This window comes from Rhinoraja longicauda, chromosome 18 (assembly GCF_053455715.1).
Source record: "Rhinoraja longicauda isolate Sanriku21f chromosome 18, sRhiLon1.1, whole genome shotgun sequence".
Classification (NCBI taxonomy): domain Eukaryota; kingdom Metazoa; phylum Chordata; class Chondrichthyes; order Rajiformes; family Arhynchobatidae; genus Rhinoraja; species Rhinoraja longicauda.
In genome coordinates, this window is record NC_135970.1 from 21,001,573 (window position 1) to 21,018,153 (window position 16,581).

General features: G+C 41.0%; 1 protein-coding gene across 1 annotated transcript in view; it reads right to left on the bottom strand.

Moving 5' to 3' along the window:
* The window catches only part of hsd17b12a (hydroxysteroid (17-beta) dehydrogenase 12a), a 54,848-nt gene that overhangs the window by 19,809 nt on the left and 18,458 nt on the right, over window positions 1-16,581 (bottom strand). Inside the window, exons 4-6 of the mRNA XM_078415285.1 lie at window positions 6,603-6,713; window positions 5,312-5,376; window positions 2,853-2,897 (exon numbers count right to left, since the gene is read on the bottom strand). Coding sequence (XP_078271411.1) covers window positions 2,853-2,897; window positions 5,312-5,376; window positions 6,603-6,713 — 221 coding nt within the window. The remainder of the gene's footprint in view (window positions 1-2,852; window positions 2,898-5,311; window positions 5,377-6,602; window positions 6,714-16,581) is intronic.

A 16,581-nucleotide genomic window follows, 5' to 3' on the forward strand; every position in this document is an offset into this window, starting at 1 on the left:
TGTCCCAGATAGAACAATTAAATTCTTACTTGCAGCAGCACAACAGAATATGTAAACATAGTACACTGTAAATAATAAACGGGAAAATAATAGTGCAATAATAACAATAATAGTCTACTAGACGACCCGAATAACAATAATAGTCTATGTAGTTCAGAGCTTAATCGAGGTTGTAATGTGTAGGAAGGAACTGCAGATTCTGGTTTAAACCGAAGATAGACTCAAAAAGCTGGAGTAACTCAGCAGGATAGGCAGCATCTCTGGAGAGATGGAATGGGTGACGTTTCAGGTCGAGACCCCTCTTCTCGACCTGAAACGTCACCCATTCCTTTTCTCCAGAGATGCTGCCTGTCCCACTGAGTTACTCCAGCTTTTTGTGTCTATCTATGGAGGTTGTACTGTTTAATAACCTGATGGCTGTAGGGAAGAAGCTGTTCAGTTTTCAGGCTCCTGTACCTTCTTCCTGATGGCAGGGTTGAAATGAGTGTGTGGCCAAGGTGGTGTGGGCCTCTGATGATGCTAGCTGCCTTTCTGAGGCAGTGACCCCTGTAAATCACTTCGATGAAGAGGTGTCAGAACTCGTCATGGACTGGGCAGTGTTCACATCTTTTTGCAGCCTTCTTCGCTCCTGGGCATTCAAGTTGCCGAACCAGGCCATGATGCAACCAATCAATACGCTCGCTACTGTATACCTGTAGAAGTTCAAGAGACAGGTTTGTGGGTCCTCGTCCTTCCTCTTCCAAAGTCCACAATCATTTCCTTGGTCTTACTGACATTGAGAGTCAGGTTGTTGTGCTGGCACCATTTGCCCAGTCGATCAATCTCACTTCTATACTCTGACTCATCATCAACTGTAATTCATCCAATAACGGTGGTGTCGTCGGTGAACTTGAAGATGGAGTTCCCACCGAGTCCGGCTACATAGCCATGAGTATAGAGTGAGTATAGCAGGGGGCTGAGCACACAGCCTTGAGGTGCTCCCGTACTGATGGTTACTGAGGAAGGAGAGTTTCTTGCCAATTCGAAGACTTCATTTCATGAGATGTCTAAAAATATTCCTTCAGTTTAACATTGTAAACTTCCATGCCTCAAACATGCACACCATCTTTTTTCAAATGGATGTGATTGAATCCCATGACTGAAAAAAAAATGCTGAATGCCCAAGTTATTGAGAAATGTTTAAAATATTTGAAGCTACATTGCTTAAGACCATCTAGTATAACACACCATAGAGAAGGTAGTGCACTCAAGTTTTAAAAAAGAGGGGGCATATATGCACTAGTACATCATTCAGTACACAGAATTGTATTTCCAGCGATGGAAGTTCAAGTGAAAAGAATGGAGTAACAAAAAGACAGCATAATTTGATACCCACAATATACAACTTAAAAGCTCAAATGCATTAAAAAGCTTTACCATTTAATACATGATCTAGAAAAAAAAAACAGGAATCAGCTTAGAAGGGATCATTATTATATTAAATACAGAGCAACATACAACCTGCCATTCCAGAACTCCTGCTTACACAGCCCCACCCCCCCACCACATTTAAACCCCCCCCCCCCCACACACACAATGCTGCTAATCTGGAACTGGCACAAATCCCTGCCTTCCTTCTCTTATATGCTGCTGTGCTGGAAACCTAGCTTGAACCAGCAATGAGTCATCCCACAGTTCAGTGTGGAAAGCCTGCCTGGAAAGCTGATGCTGGGGAAGCCAGGGCAAGGGTGCCCCCTGGCAGGCATAATAAGTGCAGCCACTGTTGGAGTTCGGCAGAACTTGTGCAATCTGTTGATAGGTAGTAACAACAGAGACCAATGGATCTGCATGGCTCATTGGATATGATGGAACCTGCTGCTCTCCCTCTCCATGTTTGGCTGCACAGGGACAAAAATTTCCTGAAGCTCAAAGGCCAATGATCACTGTTGAGCTTCTTATTCACAAAGTGCTGGAGTAACTCAGCAGGTCAGGCAGTATCTCAGGAGAGAAGGAATGGGCGACGTTTCGGGTCGAGACCCTTCTTCAGACTGAAACGGGTCTTCTAATAACAAACCACTCAATTATTGAGATTGTGACCACTTGTCACGACTTCCCAGATGGGAATTATCCTGCATCTGTGACCCTTATTGTGTCCACTAATGGTAAAAAAACAACTTTAGATACTAAACACAAGTTAGAAGCTTGAATAACAAACAAGTTCAAAATCCGTTATATTTTGAAACGCGAGGGAATTACAATCAACGTCTTTTACAAGTCAGAGGTTTATTCAGCGGTAATTTGATTAGGTACAGTAAAAACACTAATTTCAAAGTATGATTTTCAGGCCAGTTTTCAGTGAGACAGGCTTATGGAGACCAAATTCTCATTCATTCTAGTAATTTCCCTTAGTGTAGAGAAGGAGGCTACAAACTGCAGCGTATGGAACAGGCAAAGTAATCATAATCTGCTCCAGTAGCAGAATTGATGTGAACACACCTCTCTTCCCCCTCTGCTAATGTTCACTGTATAGCTGGCTATAATGTAGCTGGACAATGCCAGCACCCAGATCATATTCAACTTGAGTCAGCATCTGGCAAAGAGTTGTAAACTCAAGGACAAATAGTTTTCATACTCTTCTGTAACTTAATCCATTGTAAATTCAAAAAAACTGCAGATGCCAGAAGTCTGACATAAAATTAGAAAATGTTGAACATTTGCAGGTCAGCCAGTACCCGAGGAACAAGAAACCATTAACATTTCTGATTCTAGATCCTTGTCAGAACTCTACAGATACTAACTAATATGGCATGGTATTGAAAAAATAAATGCAACGTTTCCATGAACATGATAGTAGCAGAAAAAAGTTACATTACCTTACAGACAGACAAAATGTTGATGTTGATCATCTTAATGATGATCTGAGGAAAGAAAATTAATTTGTTATTGCATTAATATAGAATTAACTTGATGTCTTGGATTAAAGGAACCATCTCTATTCACCACTGAATAATGTGGTTGTGATGATAAATAGAATGCAGCTAACTGATTGATTGCTTTTTCAGTACCAAAAGTCAATCGTTAAATGCTTTATGACCTGGGTGAATACTCAATGGATAGCAATAACAGACTATTAACCAGTTTACAAGTGCACAGTTTGCTTTCAGTTAGTCGTCTTGTCTTTAATTTTGTAAACTATTAATCAGGCATAGGAGATTTTCCTCTGCTATACTTAAAGCACCTTTACATAATGTACAACTTAATGAATATTTAAGATGAAAATGTAATGAAATTCATATAGTCTTAGAGCGTGGAAACAGGCCCTTTCGGCCCAACTTGCCCACACTGGCTAACATGTCCCCTCTACACTAGTCCCACCTGCCTGCATTTGGCCCATATCCCTCTAAACCCGTCCTATCGATGTACCTGCCTCAATATTTCTTAAACATTGCAATAGTACCTGCCTCAACTACCTCCCCCAGCAGCTTGTTCCATACTCCCACCACCCTTGCAGGAAAAAGCTACCCCTCGGGTTCCTATTAAATCTTTCCCCCCTCACCTAAACCCATGTCCTCCGGCAGCTCGTTCCATACACCCACCAGCCTTTGTGTGAAAAGGTTACCCCTCAAGTTCCTATTAACCTTTGCAACCCTCTTCCAAATCCATACAGTGTAGCAATCGTTTACACAATCTACATTAAAAACATTTAAAATTTTCTTAAGTAAAGGTTGAGAAAAAAGGAACAGTATAATTTGAGGCCCATAATATACAACTTAAATACTTGTTCATTAAAAGGCTTTGCCATTAGAATGTGATCCAGATAGTCCATGACTCTTCAAATGTTCCTGCAGACATCAAGAACTACTTGATATTCTCCCACTTCACAATCCATCTCCATCACAGAGAATAGACTAAAAAACAACATCATCGACAAAACCATTGACTCAGTTATCTTGACTAGCTCTCCTCCTAGTGTGTCTCGTGCAATGATGTCATCCTTTTCTCCCGATCTTTCTGTCTCCACCTCATCTGCTCCCCAGATGAGGCTTTCCTTTGTTGGACATCCAAGATCTCCTTTTTTCCCCCCAATAAACATGGTTTCCCCTCCGCTGTTGTGGATGGAGTCCTCACCCATGCCTTCTATGTGTCCCAAAGTTCTGCTCTTACTCCACCTCGCTCCAGATAGAACAATAGTTTCCCACCATCTTTCACCCCACCAGCCTCTGCATCCAACACATTCCCAGATATTTCTGCCACCTTCAACATGATCACACCACCAGCTACCTGTTCCCATTCCCACCATCAGATCACTCCCTCTGAAACTTCTTAGTCCATTCATCTCTTCCCATTCAAACCACCCCTTCCCCAGGTACTTTCCCCTACAACCACAGGGGAAAGATACAGAATGAGAATTAGAAAAAACATTGATAATTAAGCTCTAGGTATGCAATTTTTTCTGAACAAAGAAAAAAAATAAAGATAGAGCAGACTTGTTCTGTTTCTACAGTCTGGCTTTCAGGGCATGTCCCACAGCCTTGCTATTTATAGTACATTCCACAAAGCAAGCTTACTGTGCTAGTAACTGTACCCATTAACCTATATGGATTCACCCATAACAAATATATTCTAACCACACTTGCCCCACATCAATGTCGTAAGTATTTTGTCCAGAACATCCATTAATGCACATGTAGATTGTGTAATGAGAGTCAATACAACAAAAAAATGTTACCATTTAATATGACCTGTCCACTAAGTTAAAGGTATAATTATGTTGCTGGATCGAATGGCCTTCCCTTGTAGCCCCAAACTTTCTACAAGTATGTGATGCGACATAATAACAAAATACATGGCTGTAGGGATACTAATCTTGCTAGTGTAATGGAGAGCATATTTGAACTTAATCAAATCTGAATTTAACTTAAAACCATCAAGAATCTGTCAAAACCCAGTACCGCAATTTTCTGGGAGGGGAATGAATGGGAGAAAATACAAAATTATTAAGAGGAGTTAAGAGGAGTAAATAGTCAAAATCTTTTTCCCAGGGTCAGGGTATCAAAAACAGGGCACAGGTTTATAGTGAAGGAAGGTGTTTTAAAAGGGGGATTAGAGGCGGCAGTTTTTATTATAAACAAAGTGGTCATTATCTGGAACTCGCTGCTCGACACAATCGCCATGTTTAAGGGAGGAGAAAGATACTTATCTGATGTGGGCAAATGAAATTACTGCACTTGGGCAAAAAAGGCCAGCATTGATGTGGTCAGCTGAAGGGCCCATTTTTGTGCGATACGACCATGGTTCTAAAAACTATAGTTAGAAATGTTTGAATACTTACATTGTCCAGATCAGGCACATCCAAGAAATATTCCGGGTAGTTGTAAGAAATTCCCACATTGTTCACTAGAAGTCAAAAGGAGTGTTGTTAAATTTGTTTTTATAAATCTATATGTAGCTTACAATTGGCCTTCAATTTTTTTTTCAGCTTGTGCCATTAGAACTTTTTGAAATGGTGAAGCCAGGAAGGATGTGTAGATATATTTATAATTGTTCAAAAAAAGGCAAACTGCTTTTAGAATCTGATTTTAATACATATATCGGGAAAAGAGTAGTTACCAGATTACTTGCCATTGGTGGGCAAATAATGGGTGACGATGGGTCAATATACAAGAGGGAGATTGATAATCTGATTGAAATGGTGCCAAAAGAACAATCTTGCTCTCCACGTTAGCAAGTTCAATGAGCTGACTGTTGACTTTAGGAAGGGAAAACCATGAACCTGTCCCCATCGATGGGACAGCATTGGAAGTATTCATCAGATTCAAATTCTTGGGCAAACATCTCTAAAGATCTGTCCTAAATTCAGGATGGATGAAATCACAAAGAAAGCTCAACGCTTCCATTTCCCAAGGTTGAGGAAATTCCGTACCTTGCCGAATACTCTATTGAACATCAAGTGTACAGTAGAGAGCATACTGACTGGCTGTATTACAGCCTGGTTCAGTAACTTGAACGCTCAGGAGCTAAGGAGGCTGCAGAGAGTGGTAGGCATTGCCTGGTCCGTCACAGTACTAACCTCGCTAGCAAAGAGAATTATAGGAGAGACTGCCTCAAAAAGGCAGCCAATTAAGCAAAGATAATCAGAAAGTACAGGATATTGAAAACCGTGACTACCAGATTAAAGGACAACTACATCCCTCGACCATCAAGCTCTTGAACACTGCACAACACTAACCACTACACTATATACAGGTTTGTCACATGCACAGAGGTACAGAGACACGCTTTGTTTTGCATGTTATCCAAACAGATCAAATATACAATATATAAAGTGGGAATGGGCTAGAAATTAAGACGTTGGCTAACTTAAAGCAAAGTAATCAAGAGCTTTAAGAAATTGTACATTTCAGTGAAAGATATAACTACTGTATTTAGGCTTTCTGTAAGACAATAGAAAACAGTTGAGGCATCACACCAAAGGCAAAAAGGAACTTGAAGTAAAAGCAGAATTGCCTAAAATTACTTTACATTATTTAAGCCATGAAGCCTATTTTCATATACCGGCAATAGGTCAAGTTGAGAATATAGCACAATTACAAACTGCAACCATGTCATCCTTAAATACGTACCAAGGATACCTATCTCCAGTCCAGCTAGAACAGGCTCAATAACCTTGTAGATCTCAGCTCCATCTCCAAAATCCACAGCAATTGTTTTTGTTTCAACGCTGAACTGCTCCCCTGGAAAACAAAATAAATACAACTTAAACAGCTGCTTGTTTATACCTTTTAACATTAGAATGTTTAGTGCAAGTTACACTTTTGAAAAGCTCTACACTGTTATTGTTTTAATGATATACAGTTCAAATGTTTAGGAAATTTCTTAAGAACTGAGTAGTAATACAAAGCAGACACAATTCGTATCTGTAACTGGAAACTAATTTCATCGGTTGTCAAAAAGGTAATTTTATGTTCTATCTTTACCAATGATCAAAAATATTACATTAAATGTCAAATGAATAGACTATTTTCTCAAAGTATAAGCAGTTTACAATTAAAATCTATCGATTAGTACTCAGCACAGAGGAAAAAAGTTGCAACTTAATTTTTTAATATATTGTGTTCCATATCCTCAACAGTACCCAACCATAACGACTCTCCCATTTAATTATGACTTACAAGATTTACTGCACTCAATTGGTTGATCTACTCAAGGTCATGTACTGCACCACAGTGGCGCAGCCCGGAGACCCAGGTTTGATCCTGACTATGGGTGCTGTCTGTATGGAGTTTATACGTTCTCCTCATGACCTGCGTGGGTTTTCTCTGAGGTCTTCAGTTTCCTCCCACACTCCAAAGACGTTAAGGTTTGTAGGTTAATTGGCTTGGTAAGTGTAAAAATTGTCCCTAGTGGGCGCAGGATCGTGTTAATGTGCGGGGATCGCTGGTCGGCGCGGACCTGGTGGGCCGAAGAGCCTGTTTCCACGCTGTGTCTCTAAATTAAACTCTTCCCCTCATGCCATCAATCCAGTAAATGTACAGCATTCATTCAAAACCCCATACACTGGAAGGTTGCACTCAAACCCCCAAAACAAACCCCAAATTTCATGCGATTTCAGTTAAACAAAGAGGACTTGGCAGAATGAGGTTCAGAAAGCTCCATCACAGAATACATGTAGGTAGGGATAGAAGTTCATAAATATTTAAACGGCATTCCTCCAGCAGTAACATAGCCACTGCTGAAAAGCTATTTATAGGCCCAGTGAACTATTTTCACTTGCTTTTTATTTTCACTGTGCTGAGACTTCCAAGATATTTGCACTTAAGTGCAAGTTGAAATTACTCAGTTTTAACTTCATTAAATTACCCATCTACCATTACTTGCTTTCAGTCATACATTTCAATTTAAAAAGTTTAGTTTAGTTAGGGCGGCATGGTGACGCAGAGTTGCTACCTTATGGCATCAGAGACCCGAGTGCTGTCTGTACGTTCTCCACATGACCGCGTGGGTTTTCTCAGAGATCTTCGGTTTCTTCCCACACGCCAAAGACAGACAGATTGGTAGGTCAATTGGCTTGGTATAAACGCAAAATTGGCCCTAGTGTGTGTAGGATAATGTACATGGATAGCTGGTTGGTGTGGTCTCGGTGGGCCAAAAGGCCCATTTCCGTGCTGTATCTTTAATACTAAAACTCTCAAAGAGCCTAATTGCCACAAAGCTAAATTAGTTTAGTTTGGAGATATAGCGGGTAAACAGGCCCTTCAGCCCACCGAGTCCACACTGACCAACGATCACCCGTACACCAGTTTTAGTTGACACTCTCGTGACAATTTGCAGACGCCAATTAACCTACAAGTATAAATGTGGGAGGGATTTGGGATGTGGGAGGAAACCTGAGCACCTGGAGAAAATTCATGTGGTCAAAGGGAGAACTTGCAAACTCCGTAGACAGCACCCGTAGTCAAGATTGAACCCAAGTCTCTGGTGCTGTGAGGCAGCAACCCTATCGCTGTGTCACCTATAATGTAGGTCTTAATAGCTTGAAAGGTAAAAGATGCCAAAAATTGTTTTTTTAGGTAAAGTACGCACCATGATTTGAAAGCACCAAAAACCATTAAAAGTTGCATTATCTAGTCTTGTCCACATGCTTCAAATATGGCTACAATATTTTTTCATATGAATGTAAATGGAGTTCAGTAGAAAGTGGTACTGAAACCAAATGTCCTTTCAAATCTGCCATAATTCTGCAGATGTTTTAAACTTACAAAGACTCATATAAATCAGGTTAAAGTGTAAATTTTAAATCACACTGCCCTTCTAATCCACCCTGCCACTCAACATGAATGATTTTCATCTTCACTTTCACATCTTCCTAATAAAGCAATTCCCATCTGCCTCAAAATCTCAATATTTAATCAACTAAGTATCCACAGCCCTTTGTGGTGATTAATACCAAAGATTCACAATCTTAAAGAAAATAGATTACAGGTAATAATGAAATTAAACATTTTTCAGCAAAAATATCCTCAAAATCAAAGAATATATTGTTCAAAATTAAAAGACGCAATCCCTTTGCAAAATAAAAAAAATTGAAAGCAATATTTCAACTGACCACAAGAGGGAACAAGATATAGGAAAGTTTTTTAAAATGTTTTTATTATGACTGTCAGCACTACAAAAGCAAGCTACATTTCATAATTAGCCCATTTTTTTCATTAATTGAGAATTACACGACCAACAAAACCCCTTGCAGTAGATCACACCAGTATTTATTCAGGTCATTATGTTTAATATAACAGTTTAGAATTCTATATTCTACTGCCTTGACCCCTGTATTATAGTTCCCTCAAAAACCAAAAACTGATCTCGCAGCTCAAAACTGGGCAGCCACTTGGACATCAGCAGCCATGTACACCATTACAATCTGCATTCTAGTGACTTGATGTATTCCTCTCTCGGGGAAAGGTTAACTTTAAAATTTTAATTGAAGTTGACGAGTATACGAGGTGTCTTGGATGTAGGTCGGAAGAGGCAGGACACAGGGGATAGGATGGAATCAAGGTATTTGGAGATGGGTTGTGTAGGACAGGAGCAGACAGGAACAATGGGTCTGTCAGGGTGGTCCCGTTTGGGCATTTTGGGAAGTCGATAGAAAGAAGCAGACAGCGTGGGGCTGGGGAACAATAAAGTCGGAGTGTGTAGGGGACATTCCTATCAATTTCCTCCCCCCGACCACATGTATCCACCTATCACATACATGTCAGGCTTTGTGCTGCTCCTCCTCTCTTCCAGCCTTCTTTCCTCACCACCTTCCCACACCACAATCAGCCTGAAGGGTCCCAACCCAAAACATCAGCTATCCATGTTCTCCAGAGATGCTGCCTGACCCACTGAGTTACTCCAGCACTGTGTCATTTCTTCTAAACCAGCATCTTCAGTACCTTGTTTACTCGTTTTACTGCCCCACTGCAAAATCTCCCCATGGGATGCTTATTTTGAAAAGTTTGTGCATAAAAATAAAGGTGGAATCACTCATAACCTTATTTGGTCAGAAGTACCATATAGATTATCTCTCAGGCTTAGAAACATAGAAAATAGGTGCAGGAGTAGGCCATTCGGCCCTTCGAGCCTGCACCGCCATTCAATATGATCATGGCTGATCATCCAGCCCAGTAGCCTGTACCTGCCTTCTCTCCATACCCCCTGATCCCTTTAGCAAAAAGGGCCACATCTAACTCCCTCTTAAATATAGCCAATGAACTGGCCTCAACTACCTTCTGTGGCAGAGAATTCCACAGACTCACCACTCTCTGTGTGAAGAAATGTTTTCTCATCTCGGTCCTAAAAGACTTCCCCCTTATCCTTAAGCTGTGACCCCTGGTTCTGGACTCCCCCAACATCGGGAACAATCTTCCCGCATCTAGCCTCTCCAACCCCTTAAGAATTTTATATGTTTCTATAAGATCCCCCCTCAGTCTTCTAAATTCCAGCGAGTACAAGCCCAGTCTATCCAGTCTTTCCTCATATGTAAGTCCCGCCATCCCAGGGATCAATTTGGTGAACCTTCTCTGTACTCCCTCTAAGGCAAGAACGCGTTTCCTCAGGTTAGGAGACCAAAACTGCACACAATACTCCAGGTGCGGTCTCACCAAGGCTCTGTACAACTGCAGCAGAACCTCCCTGCTCTTAAACTCAAATCCTCTTGCTATGAATGCCAACATACCATTCGCTTTCTTCACTGCCTGCTGCACCTGCATGTTTGCTTTCAATGACTGGTGCACCATGACACCCAGGTCACGTTGCATCTCCCCTTCTCCCAATCGGTCACCATTCAGGTAATACTCTGCTTTCCTGTTCTTGCCGCCAAAGTGGATAACCTCACATCTATCCACATTATATTGCATCTGCCATGCATTTGCCCACTCGCCTAATCTATCCAAGTCACTCTGCAGCCTCCTAGCATCCTCCTCGCAGCTAACACTGCCACCCAGCTTCGTGTCATCCGCAAACTTAGAGATGTTGCATTCAATTCCCTCGTCCAAATCATTAATATACACTGTAAATAACTGGGGTCCCAGCACTGAGCCTTGCGGTACCCCACTAGTCACTGCCTGCCATTCCGAAAAGGACCCGTTTATTCCTACTCTTTGCTTCCTGTCCGCCAACCAATTTTCTATCCACCTCAACAATGAACCCTCAATACCGTGTGCTTTAAGTTTGTACACCAATCTCCTATGTGGGACCTTGTCGAAGGCCTTCTGAAAGTCCAGATATAACACACCGACTGATTCTCCCTTATCCACTCTACTAGTTACATCCTCGAAAAATTCTATAAGATTCATCAGACATGATTTGCCTTTGGTAAATCCATGCTGACTTTGTCCGATGATTTCACCACTTTCCAAATGTGATGCTATCACATCTTTAATAACTGACTCTAGCATTTTCCCCACTACCGATGTTAGGCTAACTGGTCTATAATTCCCCGTTTTCTCTCTCCCTCCCTTTTTAAAAAGTGGGGTTACATTAGCTACCCTCCAGTCCTCAGGAACTACTCCAGAATCTAAAGAGTTTTGAAAATTTATCACTAATGCATCCACTATTTCTGAGGCTACTTCCTTAAGCACTCTGGGATGCAGCCTATCTGGCCCTGGGGATTTATCTGCCTTTAATCCATTTAATTTACCTAACACCACTTCCCGACTAACAGCACTTAAGAACTTTGAACAAGTACATGAATAGGAAGGTTTAGAGGTATATGGGCCAAACAGGCAAATGGGATTTAGCTTAGATGGGGCATCCAGGTCAGCAAGAATGAATTGAGCCAAAAGGCCTGTTTCCATGGTACATGCTTATGATTAAAATGACACTTTCAGTACTGTGAGAATACACCACTACTTCACTCAATCCTTCCATTTTACAGAATGGCAGAAGCTTGCTCAAGCCCAGGCAAGTCAGAAACCATTCCTTTTGGTCCTTGCCAAAAACCTGTTCTCAACTACTGAATGTAAACTGTCTTTAACCAAATCAGGCTGATTTTTCTCCTTAATCATGTTTTCACCTAAGTATCTATAGTATAATTAACAATGTTTATTTTGATCTCTAATATCAATTGATGGAAGTATCAGATATACTTTCACTCAATGATTCTCTCCCACATCACCTATTGTCTGATAAGTTGATCTAATACACACCCTACAGCCTTAAAACCACTAGAATCATTATATAAACAAGCACAAAACTTTGGACAAGAAGCCATTCAGTTTTCATCATTGCGACATTCTAAATAAATATAATCTGCCTAGCTGGGAAAACCTCATCAAATACTAAAATGTCTGCTTAGTTTATAAGATTCTGCATGATTTAGCTCCTCCTCCTCTGTCTGGTTTCATCAACTTCAAATCTACTGCAAACAGAGCTACTGGAGGTGCAGCTCGGGGGGACTGCACTATCCCATTCAGGAAAACTGCATTTAGCCAGGCTGTCTTTTCCATCAGAGCATCACATCAATGGAATTCAGTGCCACAATCAGTTAGAGATTCCCCATCATATTATTCATTTAAGTGTAACGTCAAGAAATAGCTTATTGAGAACCAACAATGTCAACTCTGATGCTAGTTTTATCCAACTTGAGCGTGACTTTTAAAACGTAAACTTAAAAAATGGAAACTTTAAATTAAGACTGTACTCAAACTGTATTTTTACATCTGCTATTTGGGTTTGTCTGCTCATTTCAATTAAGTGTATTGCTTTGTATGGTAATGTATTATGTTTTTAACTATTGTACATATTGTATTGTATTTCTTTTTTAGGGTGCCTAACAACATCAGGCAAAGGGACTGTCGATGAAAACTAGCCTCTCGGCTAACTCGAGTACATTTACATTTGTTTGAATGCCAATTAATGTACATTGTCCCTTTTTCAAATAAATTATTTAAATTAAATTAAAATCTTTTCCCTACCTCAGTTAACCCGCTTCCAAACCGTTATCCATGCCTTTTTAACGTCTAGATGGATGATTTGAATACACTCTTGTCTGACCGTTATCCTTCATAAATGGATTAAAACTTTGGCAGACTGTGCTTGCCAACCTAAACCCAACCCAATTAAGCCATACTCTGACTTGTAAAGTTTCTAACCTTGTTTTCAAATCCCTCTGGAATCTCAGCACTCAACGTTATCCCTCTACCCACTAGCCTTAGAACACTCAGCTATCCCGGGTCGGCACCACGGAGGCGTGAAGTAGGGCTTCGACAGCGGGGAGGCCTCGCGACGATTGGGTGGTGAAGCCTCGTGACCACGGCGATGGTTTGCGGGTCGACCCATGGTCGACGAGAGTGTGGAGGACTGCCGTGAGGGAGGGGGAAGAACAATGGAGGATCAGGCGTGGGGGGACTGCCGTGAGGGAGGGGGAGGAACAATGGAGGACCCGGCGTGGGGGGACTGCCATGAGGGGGAAGGGGAAGAACAATGGACGACCCGGCCCACGGGACCGCCGTGAGGGAGAACAATGGACAATGGTGGGGGGATGACAAAGGACAATGGGGACAAAAGGGGGAGCAGGCGTGCTTTGCAACTTTGTCAGCGCCGTAGGTGGCTGCTATTTGTGCACATTGTGTATGCAAGCAAAGAATCCCACTGTGCCTAGTCACGTGACAATAAAGTATTCCTATTCCTATCCTTCTCCGACTTGCAGTTTTAATTTCTTCACCATTTGCAAACTTGTCTTGAGTATCAACCCCAAATACCTGGAACTCTCTATGTTTTTGTTCACGTGGCCTAGTATCTGTAATTGTATTAAATTTTGTTTGGAAGAATTTCTGTGCAGCAATTTGGGATGCTTTGCTACATTAAACAATTAAATGCAAGTTTGTATATTGTTCTCTCACCAATGATTCATTTGCAGGCGAGCACTCCCTCCAGTGACAAAAAAAAGGCAATGCAACACATTGGAAGTGCTGGTGCTCTACATCTTCTCTCCTCCATCCAGAAAAGCACAAACCGTATCTTTCACAAGCAGACTATCAAAACAGTAGGAATTTCAAATCAACCTTCATATCCAGAGATTTAAAAACCACTGGATAAAAATCAACTTTCTTGCCTCCCATCTTTATGGAATCAATTTAGAAATGGTCTTGAGATAAAACCAAGCCCGAGTGGAAGCCAGCAGCGTAAACGTTTTTATTAAAAACACATTCCTTACTCCAAAACAAAAATTACACTCAAATTTGCAACTGGCTGAATAACCATATTGTGTTTAGGATGGCACAGCAGTAGAGTTGCTACCTTATGGCATCTGGGACCCGGATTCAATCCTGACTACAGGTGTTGTCTGTACGGAGTTTGTACGTTCTCCCTATGACTGCACACATCATGCCACAATAAACTCATCTCATCTGCCTGTATATGATCCATGTCCCTCCATTCTCTACATATCCACGGATGTTCATCACTTCATCCAAACGTTTTAGATCCCGATGTTGGGAAGGGAAGATTTGCATTTTTTTAAACTGCTGTTAAAGAAAAGTGCTAGATGAAGGAGAGTAGCTAATTGAGATGGAAATGTGGGCCAATGAATCAAACAGAAAGGACTCTTTGGAAAGGTGAGGGGTGGAGGAGAGAGAGAGAGAAAGGGGTAGACACCCATTGAAAGTGGCACGGTATAAAGAATGTGCTTTTATGGTGTGGAAAACAGAGATCAGAAGTCTATTCTTGATCTTGCCAAGAGAAGCATTGAGTAGAGGTGCAGGAAATAGAGGAAACTAGACCAAGTGGACCCATTGGGCCCAACCCTCTCCTGCATTGGTGCAGCACCCTCTCCTCCTCCCCCTCCCTAGGAGACAGATTAAAAAATTTAAATGTGAATAACTTTAAAATATAACACCGATTTCAATGAAACTTCTTCCAATAGCACCAAATGGACGACGGTGAGTAAGGTTCGCCTAAAATTGTTGCGGTATCGTGTACCGTTTTGGCTGTAGTTCAGGAACAAACAAACAAGAGTTTTAGTATATAGATGCAGTTGAAGGCTCAACACTACAATAGAGAAGAGGCCACATCTGTGGCCCTTGGAGATTCTTCGACATGATCTGAAGATGGAGGAAGAGGGGAAAAAGAATCAGATGAACTGAAGGTGAGCAGTTCCAAGGGACACTTGCAGACAAATAAACCAAAGTGTTTTATGGACTAGATACTTCTCTTGAACTTAGTATAATGAAACTAGCCATGCTGCAATTCCATCAATTTTCACGGGAAGTATAACAAAATAGTTCATAAGTTTGCGCAAACAATGGCTGCCTCGCTAACGGTCTGTCTCGTCTTTTTCCTTCTTTGTTGTGAAATGTATGTTTTAGTGTACTTATAGTTTTGTATTATGTGGGGGGGTGGGGGAAACCTTTTAAATCACTTTCCTCGATGTAGATGCAACTTTTTTTGTGTCGTATCGCCGTCTACACTGCGGCCTAACATTGTGGAGCTGGGGACCGACTTTGGGAGCTTCAACCGCGGAAGCCTGCGAACTTTGCATTGTGCAGCTCCCGGCCCCTGGTTAGGGACTGACTTTGGGAGCTCCAAGCCACAGGAGCTTTAATCGCTCCAACCGCGGGAGGAAAAAAGATAAGACTCTATTGCCTTCCATCACAGTGGGAAATGTGGAGGAGCTGTTGAGGTGGATGTTTATGTCAGATTTCATGTAGTTGTGGGTCTTGTTGCCTTTTTGGTATGACTGTATGGCAAATCAAATTTCTCATATGTTGCAAAACATACTTGGCTAATAAATTACGATTATAATTATAATAGTAAACCAGTTAAAAATATAGAAAACATATCAGCTCATATTTTCACGTTTGCCAAGACCCTCAAGTATTTTGAATAAAAAACTTACGGAACTACAGCAAAAGACTGATGGTTTTTGACCTGCCAATGCTTTCTACACCAAATATTTTAAAAATGCAAAGCATTCCGGTTCTTACCTATTTCAACTGCAAATAAACCTCTCAAAAACCCTAAACAGCAAATAAACCTCAGGTGGGCCGAAAATGACCAAATTGATTTCAGTTCTGTTATAGGCAAACGTGCCATACTGATAGGTGTATCAAATTTATTATGATGCAGATCTGAAAGAACCTCGCACTGGGAAGTACATGCCTTGCAAATAGAGTACAAGTCTTATCTTGATAAATATTGTGCATTAATCTTTTAGCAGGGAAAAGGTTATTCTAATCGTTTGATGCAAATATTTACACATTTCTTTGAATGCAACGTCGATGCACATGGAAGTTCAAACCAAAGTAAGACAACCTACCTGTAAATTCTCTGACTAGTGGCTTAGATTAAAATCATCTCCTCTGAATATTGTATTAAGTTAATTTACACATAAATGAATTGCTGCAGCATTGTATTATTAGAAGATATTCCAAAGATTAATATACCAGGACAAAACTTGAAAGGATTAGAAAAATTGAATTGGCAGTTGAGATGAGAGCAAAGAAACAGGCCTGAAGGTAGACAAAATGCTGGAGTAACTCAGCAGGACAGGCAGCATTTCTGGAGAAGGAATGGGTGATCTTTTGGGTCGAGACCCTTCTTCATCCAGCATTTTGTGTCCAT